The following is an 11,819-nucleotide window of genomic DNA, read 5'->3' on the forward strand; positions in this document are numbered from 1 at the left end:
ATGGAAAAATGAATTACAAACAGGTGAAAACAATGACAAGTCTACATAATAGGCTTTAAGAATTGATGTAAAACTGAGATAGGAGTAAACTCGGCTTATAAATGCCCCAGTAGAAACAAATTATTTCATGGCGTAGTAAAGTGTAAAGTGGCGAGGAAAACATCTCACTCTGATCTGTAATATGTGGGGTGTTATCACATTTTAGCATCTGTATGCACATTTGCTCGTACATAAGTAGTGTAGACTTCCTGTAACACGCCTCAGCTGTTTCCTATATGACACATTTTTCCGAAGATTACAGGTTGAAGCTCTGGCACATTACTTAACCGTGTAAGTGACAACAGATGGGAACACCTGAGCCTCTGCTGACATAACGACTCAGTACCAGACTATTTTGTAATGGAAAAATGTGATTGTAATTTCATTTGGTTTGATGATAAATGTGAAAATGCTATTTTTCCCCTTTTCAAATCTTTATCCTTAACATTGTGTCTCTTAATGTTTTAAATACAAGTTAAAAAAAGTTGTATCTACAGTAATTAAAAAGAAAACCCTATAAATGTAAAGTGCACTTACAGTCAGTACACAGAGCTAGGCATTATTGGGAAACCCAGAAGACACTTTTATTTTTGTTACCTAGTTATCAAGTAAGAAAAAATACAACATAAAAACTGGCCAGTGATAAATGTTATACTCTGTTATTTGAAAAGTATCCCAGTCTAGAGATAGAAAACATTTAATCTGAAGATGGATAAAAAACAACAAAACAAAACACTAAATTCAGGAAAACAAAAAAGAAAATTAGAATAAGGCCATCCTATCTAATTCTTTTATTCACCCTGTATCGCACAGTATCACATAACTTTTTTTTAGCAGGTATGATTCCACCAATATTAATATTTCCACTTGGTTTTGAGGTCTTCATGCCTAAAATACACGAGTCTGTTCATGTAAACACCTTCGCCACTGACGTGTGACTTGGAGCTCAGTCCACCTCTTCTTCAGTTATGTATCCTATTATAGAGCCCCGCAAACAATTACATAAAGCCTACACTCTGCTGAATGTGAGTGTTCATCAGCTTACAGCGGGGGATTTTGTTAAATGGATTAGCTGTAGATTTAAACTCTGCATTTAGGTTCAAGAAGTGAAAATAATCAGTGAGCCTGTCTGCGCATCGGATATAAAAGGCTCGCTCGGCGTCTTCTCACCACAGCTCAGACACAGCAACAGCTCTGCACTGAAAACCTCCTGCGGCTTCATTCTACGCTTCAGGTAAGAAGATGTTGCTCTGTGGAGACCAAATAGCTTTTTAACGAAGAAAATATGGAGTTGCAAGAGTGACTTTCCCCCACATTTTGCCAGATACTTGAGCTGCTCTAATATGTCAATTAACATGTGCTTAACTTGTGTTTTGCTCAGAATGGACTTCCAAATGCTTGCCCTGGTGATGATGTTCCTGGCCTGCGTGGAGCAGGGCCTGGCCTCCTGCGTGGTGGACAGCTTCACAGTCAAAGAGGACTTTGACCCCAAAAGAGTAAGTACAGAAATACGACTAAGTAACAGTTTCATTCAGGGCAGGTTACTGTAACCATTGTCAGCAATACTCATATGTAGATTTAGGACTGTTGGCTAGTTCCCACAGATAAACTAGTAGAAAGAAAGGATTGGAGAGGAATATGATCTTAGTAAACCAGGACATTATCTGCTCACAATGAGATATAGTGTTTCGCATTGTGTGCTACAATCAGAGATATGTGGAATTGAGTTTTCGATCACTTCATATATCCCTGATTGTAGTACACCTACAAAACCCCACATTTCTTTATGTGCATTAACACATTCTACCAATGAAATACCAATCAAAATCATGATTTTCCTCTGACAGTATGAAGGAAAGTGGTACGCTCTGCAGAAGAAGGATCCCGAGGGTTTGTTCCTGCAGGACAACATCTCTGCTGAATACACTATTGGAGATGATGGTTCCATGGTTGCCTCCTCCAGGGGCAGAGTCACTCTCTTTGGGTGGGTTTTTGTCATTATTAGTAGCAGTTTGATTGCAAATACGTTTTCCTTTCCTGTTTGCAAATGTGACACTTTTTTTCTCTACTTGACCTGCAGCTTCTGGGTTGTGTGCGCTGACATGGCTGCTCAGTACTCCGTGCCTGACCCTGGCAACCCCGGCAAGATGTTCATGAACTACCAGGGACTGGCCAGCTACCTGTCCAGCGGCGGTAAGTCTCCTCAGTTATATGCACGGATTCTCTCCGTCTTTCTCTCACACGGTTGAGACTAACTTCTTGCTCCCTGCTCTTCCAGGTGACAACTACTGGGTCATTGACACAGACTATGACAACTATGCCATCACCTATGCCTGCCGCACACTGAAGGACGATGGAAGCTGCGAGGACGGATACTCCCTGGTCTTCTCCCGCAACCCCCGTGGCCTCGCCCCTGCCATCCAGAGAGTCGTTCGCCAGAAACAGGAGGAAATCTGCATGGCTGGAGAGTTCCAGCCTGTGCTGCAGTCTGGTATGTACTCAGTCTTTTCACATTCAGCCCAATGGACAGACAAACAGTGAAACCATGTATCTTGATTTTTATTTGAAGGATCTAATTGATAAAAAAAAAAAGTTTATAACATTAAGAGTAAACAAAGTGGTTTCTGGCAACACTTGGATTCATAGCTCTTTTTAAAACATTTATATTTAACTGTCAATTTAAAACACAATTTTGTTTTGTGTATTCAAAGTACATGTTTCAACCTGATTCATCCAAACTCATCCAACACCTGCTCTTCTTCTCTATTCTTAACAGGAGCCTGCTAAACTCATTCAGTGCACTGGATTGATCATCCCACTCAAAACGGAGACAGAGCTCACCTCAAAGACGCAAATAGGAGAATAATCCTATTATGCTTATGATATGCTACAGTGTGTTCCAAAGTCATAGGAGAGAATTATCGTAAAAATCTGATTCAACGACCCATGAACAAATTAAATTAACACTGCCAAGATGAAATTATATTTTCAAGCCAAATCCAATGAAAAGTATTACCAGTTAAGTGAATGTAACCAACTGCACAGTATTGTCACACTGATGGGTAACATCTGCATTGTATTATTCTGTATTGGTGATAATAAATTTTGTAAAGAAACTTGCTGGTGTCCTTGTCTTTGTAAAAATGGTCATGTAATCAACTTAGACTGATGATCCAACTAGTGCACGAACCTTTAAAACACAATTGTATAGAAATCTGAGACATTTTGAGTTAAAAAATAGAATACTTTATAACAAAAAATTATGAAGGCATCCATTATATTTGTTGGTCTGATTGTTACAGTCACTGTATCAGTGTGAACTATTCCTTACTGATGTCATTGCTAAGTGACACATTATGTGCAGCCATGGAAGGATTAGTGAATGGGCCAACCAGGTCTTCACCTACAAAATGTCTCTCAAAAGACATGGACCAACTATGAAGATATGCTAAATGACCACAAAAAACACAAAATGACAAAAAGAAAAGAAATAAATGATCATGAAAAGATGTAGAATGACTACAAACAGATGCAAAATAGAAAAGACCCATAGGAGAAAGACACAGACAAACTCTGTGTTGGGGTATTTCAGCTGGTAATCTTTGAAATGACAACCACTACTTTACACTATCAGAGACACATGTTCTCTGTGTTACTGTAAAATACAGCAGGAATAAGAATAATAAATTGAGGATTATAAAGAGTAGGCAGATCAGAAATGACCCAAAGTGAATATCATACATAATCACATTTACACAATCACATCACATTTATCTCTAAAATGTATTTACAGTATAAAAACTATTTAGTCACAGCATCAGATTTGACCCTGGTCTAGCACTTCTCTGAATACCTCTCTGTCAGCGAGTACGGGCCAGGCCTTCCCCAGTAGTCCACAGCTCGGACTCTGTACAGACCGCTGACCTCCTGCTCCACTATAGAACACAACATGGGATATGGTTTTATTTCTGTGGCAACACAAATCAATAGTGCAAAAGGGTCATCATGTAACAGATATATAAATAATTGTACTAATAATTACTGAGAATTCTTACCAGGTGAATAAACATAAGAAGTAAAAATGGTGTCTTGAGTATTAATTCTGCTGAATTCCTTGTGGTTTTTGGAGAACTCCACTTCAAATGTCTTAATGCATCTGCAAATACAAAGAAGTTAAAATGCATGAATGAGTGCTTTCATGTTCTTGGTCCGTGCATATTACGTATTCACTGCATTGAAAAACACAGTCATACAGAGATTAAATCTAAGACATGAGTAATTTTTATATGATAAAAAAATAAATATTGTGATAATTGCGACATTTCTCCTTCTTGGCGTAGTGACGTCAAATAACTGCATTCAAAACGTACTTCAGTTAAAGTAGAAAAATACCAGCAACAAAATGTACTTAAAGTACCAAAAGTAAAATAACTCATTATGCAGAAAGACCCCACTCAGATTGTTATATTTATTCTATATATGTTGTTGGATTATTATTTGCGATGCATTTATGTAAGAAGCATTTTACTGTCATCAAGTTAGAGTTCATTTTAACTACCTAATATACTTTTATGTGGTTTAATTTATAAAAATGTTTAATTGTGTCTTTTATGATAAATCTTGATGTGAAAAGTCACTACAGCTGGCAGCTAAATGTAGTGGAGTAAAAAATACAATATTTGTTACATAAATGGAAATATGCAAGTTAAGTATACGTAACTCATAATCATACTTAAATACATTACTTGAGTAAATGAACTTAGTTACATTCCACAACTGATATTCGCAGTATCATTTTAGTTATTTTATAAGAAGAGTACTCTGAAGAGTCAAGAGTACATTTCTTTGTATTCGGCAACTGTTGAGATTTGCACTTTACACTACAATTTAGATTTGTTTTTTCATTTTGTTGTACAATTTTTCTATAAACAGACAAATAATTTAAAAAATCTCCTTATTTTCTCTATATTTTTCAGTATTTTGTCATATCGTCAAGAATATTGTGTCATATTGCAAAAATACCCTGAAATATCGTGATATCTTTTAGGGCTATATTGCCCACTGCTATTGCCGCAAGAAATGCAAAAACAAATAAATGATAATGTGCACCTACTTGGAATCAACACAGTGGTCTGACCAGACAATCAGGACTTGACCTTTTGTGATCCTGATGAAACGTAACCCATTGACCTGATCAAAAGTCAAGTCAAATTACAGTCATACAGATGACACAAGGTAGGAGTAAAGTAGCTTCAATGCTGACTGTGAGGTACACGAAACAAGGAGAACAATCACATTTATTTTGTTGTGTGTTGGCACTGACCTGGTCTGGGACTGCTTTGGGCTGGGCACAAACATGGATGAGGAGGACAGAAGGCACGGTAAGTTTGGCTTTCAGAGTCAGAGTGTCCCCTGCAGGAATTTCCCAGGGTCCATCAACATGAGGGTCCTGACACAAACACACATCAGCTCTGTCTTAATGTTAACAGCACTGTGACAAAATCTAATTGAACGTATAAATTAAAGCTGCACTGTAATCCACCAAGCATCATGCATATATATCATCATTATTATTTGAATTTACACCATTTCATAAATGCACGATAGTCACTGTATAAAAGGTGCAATTCAGTTGGCTTTCTTACGAGTAGTATAATTACAGTTGAGTATTTGCCATGCAACAATCATTCAATGGACTGATTTTAATTATTTTGATTTAGAATGAAAAATTAGATTAGACTAGATTTTTGCATCTAAATTTAAAATTAAAATAAAATAAATGAAATACTTGCTATTTAAGTATTTTTGTGTGCAAGGTGCTGCATTAAGTTACTTTTTTTCTAATTAAAATTGCTTCCAATCCCATTCCAAGTAATATAGATTACAAAAATAATAATAAAATGAATAAACAAGCAATTAATTTAATGTAAAAAATGTCATGCACCAAAAGCAGCCCGGCCTGCATGGGTATGCAAGACACTATAAAGATATACAGGAGTATAAGGATAAAATCAGATGTCTTAATTGTATTATTGATTATTGTATTATAAACCTCTTGTTTACCTGTGCAGCTCTGAGGCATCTGAACTGTTCTGCTGTGGGGTAGTCGGGGCTTCCCATGCTCTGCCACAGCTGGTACGGGTTGGTAACATTGTTGTCAATGTAATATGTGACATACACAAGACCTGGACAACAAACAGACATTTAACAGGCAGGACTGAAATGAACTTACTTACTATAAAAGCCTGTGGGACCTGGTCATATTTCTCTTACAATATAATCATCTTTAATAAAAAATAATACTAAACCAACCCTTCTGCGCAGCCAGTCCTTTCAGTGACACTGTGACATCATCAGTGTCAGAGGAGGTGCTGTTGTCATCACTGTTGTAGAGCAGCACAGCAGCCTGCCAGCTGTCTGAGCCGTACGATGTGACGGGCTTGTGGCTGCTGGCGATAACCCCCACACTGCTGTTGTTATTTCCTGCTGAGCTCAAAACCTGAGCCAGGACTTGCGTCTCTCCTTCAAGTGGATTCACGTACAGCAGAGACAACAGTAGAAACATTAAAACGGGACAGCAACATTATGGAGACCTGAGCTCTGAGTAAAGAGATGGTCACCTAACAGAGCCAGCAGGCCCATCACAGTGAGGACAGGCTTCCTGATGAGCTGGACGTGAGGCGGCTGGGTGTTGTTGACCTGGAAGCGGGCGGTCAGCGTGCGCTGGGTGAAGGGGTGTGGGTGGTAGCTGAGGAAGGCATTGTCATTGCTGAGCAGGGTGTAGTTGATGCTGCTGTTTGGGTCTGCTAGCAGTAGTTCCTGGTGCTGGTTTATGACCTGTTGGAGGGAGCAAATGAGCACATTATGTCCCCCTTTTGCATACATATTGCATAAACAAACTGTATGTATACAAGACAATGTATAAGGATTAGGGCCAGGACTCGATAAAAAAAAAAAATCTAATTAATTAGAGGCTTTGTAATTAATTAATCGAAATTAATCACATTTTAATCGCATATAAATATTTGACCTGAGAACAGTGAGAAGTAATTTTTTTCACATGGATTTTTAGTATATCATTGAATAATGACTGAATACATAAGCTTAAGCAACAAAAATATTGTTTCTTTTTGTTCAAGTCCAACAGACCAGTGCAATCTTTGCCATTAAGTGTAGCAATAGCATATTTAGAAATATAGTACATTTCAGAAATTGAGGGAAGACCTTCTGTGAACTATAATACTTTGGTTTTAGGGTCATAACTTGCACATAACCATGCTCTTATCAACGCTTCCATCCGTTGGTTTTTTGTAACAAAATGTCCCATCATCCACGGGGCCAACCAAAGCGGTCTCATCAGCTTCTTCCTTCATGTTCACTGTGGTTTGTTGATGTCTGAACTCATCAACGCTAGTTGGTGCTCCAGTATAATCGGTCCGCCTGAAACTCATCCAGTGAGAAAAGTTCCGCGGTGCAAAAATAAGTGTGATTAAAATGTGTCAATTTTTTTAACACGTACATTTTTGTGTAATTAATTAATCTTAATTAACGCGTTAAAGTCCCGGCCCTAATAAGGATTAACTGGGTAAACTAACAAGAGTAAGGTGAATACTTGCATATTAACTTAATTCAAAGTTTTGATTTATACTTAAATACAAGTATTATTCTTTACCATCAAGTGTTCAAATAAATATGATTTTACTCTTTAAGTGTTAAGTGTTTTTCATGTTGCTCTCCTCCATCCCTTCACTATCCTCACCTTCACCACCATCGCAGCGTAGGTCACATCAGCCCTCCACTCCTGCGGTCTGGACCAACCCACCAGAGGATCAGCCTCATCATTGTAAACAGGGAGGCTGCGGAACCGTGGGAAACGCTCCTGGATCTCGCCCACTGTCTGGATCTCCTGCTGGAGGATGGGTAAGGAGTAGCCACCTCCCTGAAGGACAGAAACAGAAAGACATCTCCAACAAATACTCCTATTTTCTCTTTTCTTTCTTCTTTTTTCTCCAAATAATTAAGCTAATGGATGCAGGAATACATATAGTTTAACAACATGTATTTCAAATGAATGAATGTGACAAATATATGTTAATTTATTAAAATGTGATAATTGTTCTAGATATTAGATCTAGCTTTAGGTCCAGAAAAGCTCACCTTCTTGTGCAGGGCGATGTAGTCGATCCTGACCCCCGTCTCTCCAGTGAAGTAGTTGGTGCCGTTGTAGCAGTGCTGCAGCATGGCCCAGCAGTACGGTGAGTGTGGGGGAGAATGACAGGAGTCTCCCGGACCCCCAAACCTCAGGAGACTGCTGGCAGCCCGCAAACCCTCCGAACAGGCATCGTAGTAGTTTAAAAACCCTAAAAAGCCAAAAAGGTTTATTAAACTGAATGAACCACAGAACTGATCATAGGTACAACATTGGAAAGTCTGTTTTGTATTCTGATGATATGTAATATGAAATGTGAGCATTTAAATGACACAGAATCTCCAGAAGAATTAAGTTCCAAATAAAATAGAAGTTAAACCATCATGCCAAAGCTCTCCATTAAAAAAAAAAGAGTTTACCTTGAATTGACACAGTGACATTATCAAAGTCATGGTTATTTGGCTCATTCCATGTTTCAAAGTTCCACTGAGAGACGCTGCCCAGGCCATACTTGTCTGTAATTAAACAAAACATAGCAGAAATCACATTATGTAGGAGCAGGCTCATACAGTGCAGATCAAGCTTGTGTATTCTACTCTATTGATATAGGTTATATAAAATAAGACAGGAAACATTTGCACAAGAGTTTAATGAATGTTTCTGTGGAGATGTTACACCTCCTGAATGATGTGGATAGAGATAACCCTACTTGTGTAAAAACCCAGAATGAAATTTTCCATAAATGTATTCCATTTAAATATAAAACCTCTAAGCAGATCAAAACAACTGGTAAATATCATTGTTAAAAGGTTACTTAAACACTGCTTCTCAATTATACTTCATGTATTTGTTAGACTGGGGTTTTTATTGACTGTGTGCAATTTTTTTGAAATTGCACACTGTCAATCACAGTGTAATCACATCGCAAAGTGCAAACAATATATAAAATACAATAGCGACCAAACAATTCCACTCACCGATGTATCTCTTGGCTATGAGATAAACCAGATTTCGCCACTCGACCACTTGTGATTTGTCCTCAAAGTCAGTGAAATAGTTTGAGACACTGCCCATCAGTTCAAAACCTGAAAACCAGATGTGACAGAAATAATTACATTTCAGAATTTTACAGCGGCATGTCGGAAGTGCAGCAAAGACCAGCAAAATCCCATTTGACCTGTAAGTTTTATGTTCTTAAGTTATGGTTCGCACGTATGGTTTAAATGTGATTTGGAAAAGGCTATTGAAAGAACTCAGCTGGATTCTTAATGAAAGCATTTGGGACAAAGTGCCTCAATAACATTGACTTAACCATGTAATAATTATGTAAGAAATGATTAAAACACAGAAACCGAACAATGAACTTATTATGAATCTATTCCAGTAAGTAAAACCAGATAGAAAAAAAGACTTGTGTGATTCATTTTGAAAGTAGATGACTTTAAATATCCCTCACAAATATGATGTGGTGTTTTTCAGCTGATATTTGTGGTACAGTACCTGGTCGGAGTCCATTAATCCACAAGAGTTCTATCAGCTGGTCCAGTTTGGTGAAGTTGTACTGGGTTTGTCCTCCAATATCCCTACAACAACACAACAAAATAGCAAAGAGAAAATATATAATCAGTAAACTAGCACCAGATGATCATAACATATCATCACACTGTTAAAATAATCGCCTAAGTCATTTTTTTGTCAAAATTGTTTTTTTTGCCTAAATCATCTTCTCATGACGCCGGCCACCTATGGTAAAATCCCCTCCATCCTCAGTTGATCAGAGCAGATTTATTATGCCTAGGTCAAAAATAAAATGTGACTATGTGATTTTTTTGAACATGCCTTTGTGACTTAAGCAAGATATGGTAACACTTTATTTTGAAGGTGTCTACATAAGAATGACATGAGCGTGTCATAAACAAGACATGGGATGTGTCATGAACATTAATGACACTTTGAAGTAACATTAATGTTCATGATACTTGTCATGTCATGTTTCTGACAGGCTTGTGTGACTCTTATGTAGACACATTCAAAATAAAATGTTACCATATCTTGCTAAAGTCACAAAGGCATGTTCAAAAATCATTTATTTCTCTTAAGTTATACTGCATATTACACTTTTGGTGAAGTTTTTTGTGTTTCCTTGAAAAAAATTAGTTAGGCGATTATTTCAACAGGGTGACGATATGTCATCATCACACTAGACATCGTACATTATACTATATACTGTAAATTACTTATGCAGTCTATGATTATACCAGTGTTTTTATTTGTGTGAGTATATCATGGCAGTCTACTTCACTTACTGTGCAGTGACCAGCTCCAACATCCAGTGTATCCTGACCTGCTGGATCCCTCCATGGGGGACTGAGCCCACATAGGCCAGGTTCAGCTGCTGGTCGATGCTCAGGTCAAACTGGTGGGCCTGGGTGTGAGGGAGTGGGGGGCTATAAGCACAAAGATCAAGCTCCTATTTAACTTTGTGACACACCAGTAAAACAATAATGCATTTCAATATTTCACTATTTGTTTTATAAACCTGCTGCTTCATGGACTTAATAATCAAGTGTAGCCTAGTATTTCAGACCAAGTCATTTGATTTGTCTCTTGAAAAGTATATCTCCACAAAAAAAATTAACATTTTAAAAATGGCTTTGTTTTTTTTATAATCACAGAGCTTACTTAGAGGAACATTAGGTATTACCTCTCTTTAATTACAGATGTCTTCTTGTAAATTCGGTATGTGAATTAGTTCACATTAACGTATTGAATTCATCAAAATATCACTTACTCGCTGCTTGCTGTCCACTTCTGAATATTTTTTATGGAATAACTGAAAATTGAATTGAACCTACCAGAAACCAGTGCTTCTCCAGAAGTGTTTAAGATCTCCTACTTGTATTCCCACATCAACTGTGATGACATATGAAGATGCTGAAGTTTTGGTAATGTTTAGAAGTAACGCAAAGACAGAAAAAGTTTTCCAATGCATGTCTGCGACCGATCATGGCAACGTTGTCGGCTGAATTTCAACTTAAACGGCTTCAAAATCGATGTAATGTCAGTAACGAAAGGTAAAGGCAACCCTTACACATTGTATGCGGATACATGAAAAATGCCTTGAACAACATTCACTTTAACAAGACTAAAACACAACAAAACTAATATAACGCCTTTCCACTGTGGCGAGTCAGCTGACAATGATGACGTCTAATGCGTGCGACCTGTTGTAGTCTTTTAGGGAAGTGGAGTTTGTTTTTCAAAATATAACAAATTAAAAGCACATTAAAAACACGGAAATGTCTTAATCTTTTGCCAAGTAACACATGAAAGCACTAAATTGTAATTTCAATTAAATAACTTAAATAAGTATCACCCAGTCGGTGTATATCGATTGATTATTTATTATTTTACAGGTTTCTTGTTCTTGTTCTTAAGGTTAATGTACCACACATTTTACCCAGAGTACTATCAGCTTCATCATTTCGGAAGAGTAAAATTGCTCTTAACATTTGGCACAATGAGGTACACAGTAACCCACACTGTAGTTAAGACCATCTAAAACTGATCTTATTTTTAATAAGTACTAATGCTAAAAAGTATACCCTGTGGATAGAAGCAGTGTAAATGT

The 11,819-nt window shown here is 37.4% G+C and overlaps 2 protein-coding genes across 4 annotated transcripts; one reads left to right on the plus strand and one right to left on the minus strand.

The window, feature by feature from the left end:
- Window positions 1-1,385: 1,385 nt before the first annotated feature.
- Window positions 1,386-2,592, plus strand: LOC131975245 (purpurin-like). Its single transcript, XM_059337860.1, has 4 exons — window positions 1,386-1,535; window positions 1,887-2,023; window positions 2,120-2,232; window positions 2,318-2,592. The coding sequence occupies exons 1-4, from the start codon at window positions 1,395-1,397 to the stop codon at window positions 2,578-2,580; spliced, it is 654 nt and encodes a 217-aa protein (XP_059193843.1). The 5' UTR covers window positions 1,386-1,394; the 3' UTR covers window positions 2,581-2,592.
- idua (alpha-L-iduronidase) lies at window positions 1,495-11,384 on the minus strand. 3 transcript variants are annotated; one of them, XM_059337858.1, is made up of 15 exons: window positions 11,044-11,384; window positions 10,495-10,635; window positions 9,689-9,771; window positions 9,166-9,273; window positions 8,608-8,703; window positions 8,197-8,399; window positions 7,799-7,978; window positions 6,660-6,876; window positions 6,352-6,561; window positions 6,103-6,224; window positions 5,363-5,488; window positions 5,153-5,229; window positions 4,095-4,195; window positions 3,893-3,974; window positions 1,495-1,519 (listed from the first exon to the last, which is right to left on the minus strand). In XM_059337858.1, exons 1-15 carry the CDS (start codon window positions 11,178-11,180, stop codon window positions 1,510-1,512), a joined length of 1,893 nt encoding a protein of 630 aa, XP_059193841.1. In that variant the 5' UTR covers window positions 11,181-11,384; the 3' UTR covers window positions 1,495-1,509. The 3 variants fall into 3 exon arrangements, with proteins under 3 accessions (XP_059193841.1, XP_059193840.1, XP_059193842.1); XM_059337857.1 differs by lacking the exon at window positions 1,495-1,519 and having other exon boundaries at window positions 2,581-3,974; XM_059337859.1 differs by lacking the exon at window positions 1,495-1,519 and having other exon boundaries at window positions 2,581-3,974; window positions 10,495-10,613; window positions 11,044-11,177.
- Between the last annotated feature and the right edge of the window lie 435 nt (window positions 11,385-11,819).

Source organism: Centropristis striata, chromosome 7, assembly GCF_030273125.1.
Source record: "Centropristis striata isolate RG_2023a ecotype Rhode Island chromosome 7, C.striata_1.0, whole genome shotgun sequence".
NCBI lineage: Eukaryota > Metazoa > Chordata > Actinopteri > Perciformes > Serranidae > Centropristis > Centropristis striata.

Excerpts from the sequence above, each read along its gene's own strand:
- LOC131975245 (XM_059337860.1), top strand. The coding sequence starts at position 1,395 with ATGTGCTTAACTTGTGTTTTGCTCAGAATGGACTTCCAAATGCTTGCC. Across the intron at positions 1,536-1,886 it reads AGGACTTTGACCCCAAAAGA|TATGAAGGAAAGTGGTACGC; the intron begins GTAAGTACAGAA and ends TTCCTCTGACAG. Across the intron at positions 2,024-2,119 it reads GGCAGAGTCACTCTCTTTGG|CTTCTGGGTTGTGTGCGCTG; the intron begins GTGGGTTTTTGT and ends CTTGACCTGCAG.
- idua (XM_059337857.1), bottom strand. The coding sequence starts at position 11,180 with ATGCATTGGAAAACTTTTTCTGTCTTTGCGTTACTTCTAAACATTACC. Across the intron at positions 10,636-11,043 it reads TGGAGAAGCACTGGTTTCTG|CCCCCCACTCCCTCACACCC; the intron begins GTAGGTTCAATT and ends TTGTGCTTATAG. Across the intron at positions 8,400-8,607 it reads TGTCACTGTGTCAATTCAAG|GGTTTTTAAACTACTACGAT; the intron begins GTAAACTCTTTT and ends TTGGCTTTTTAG.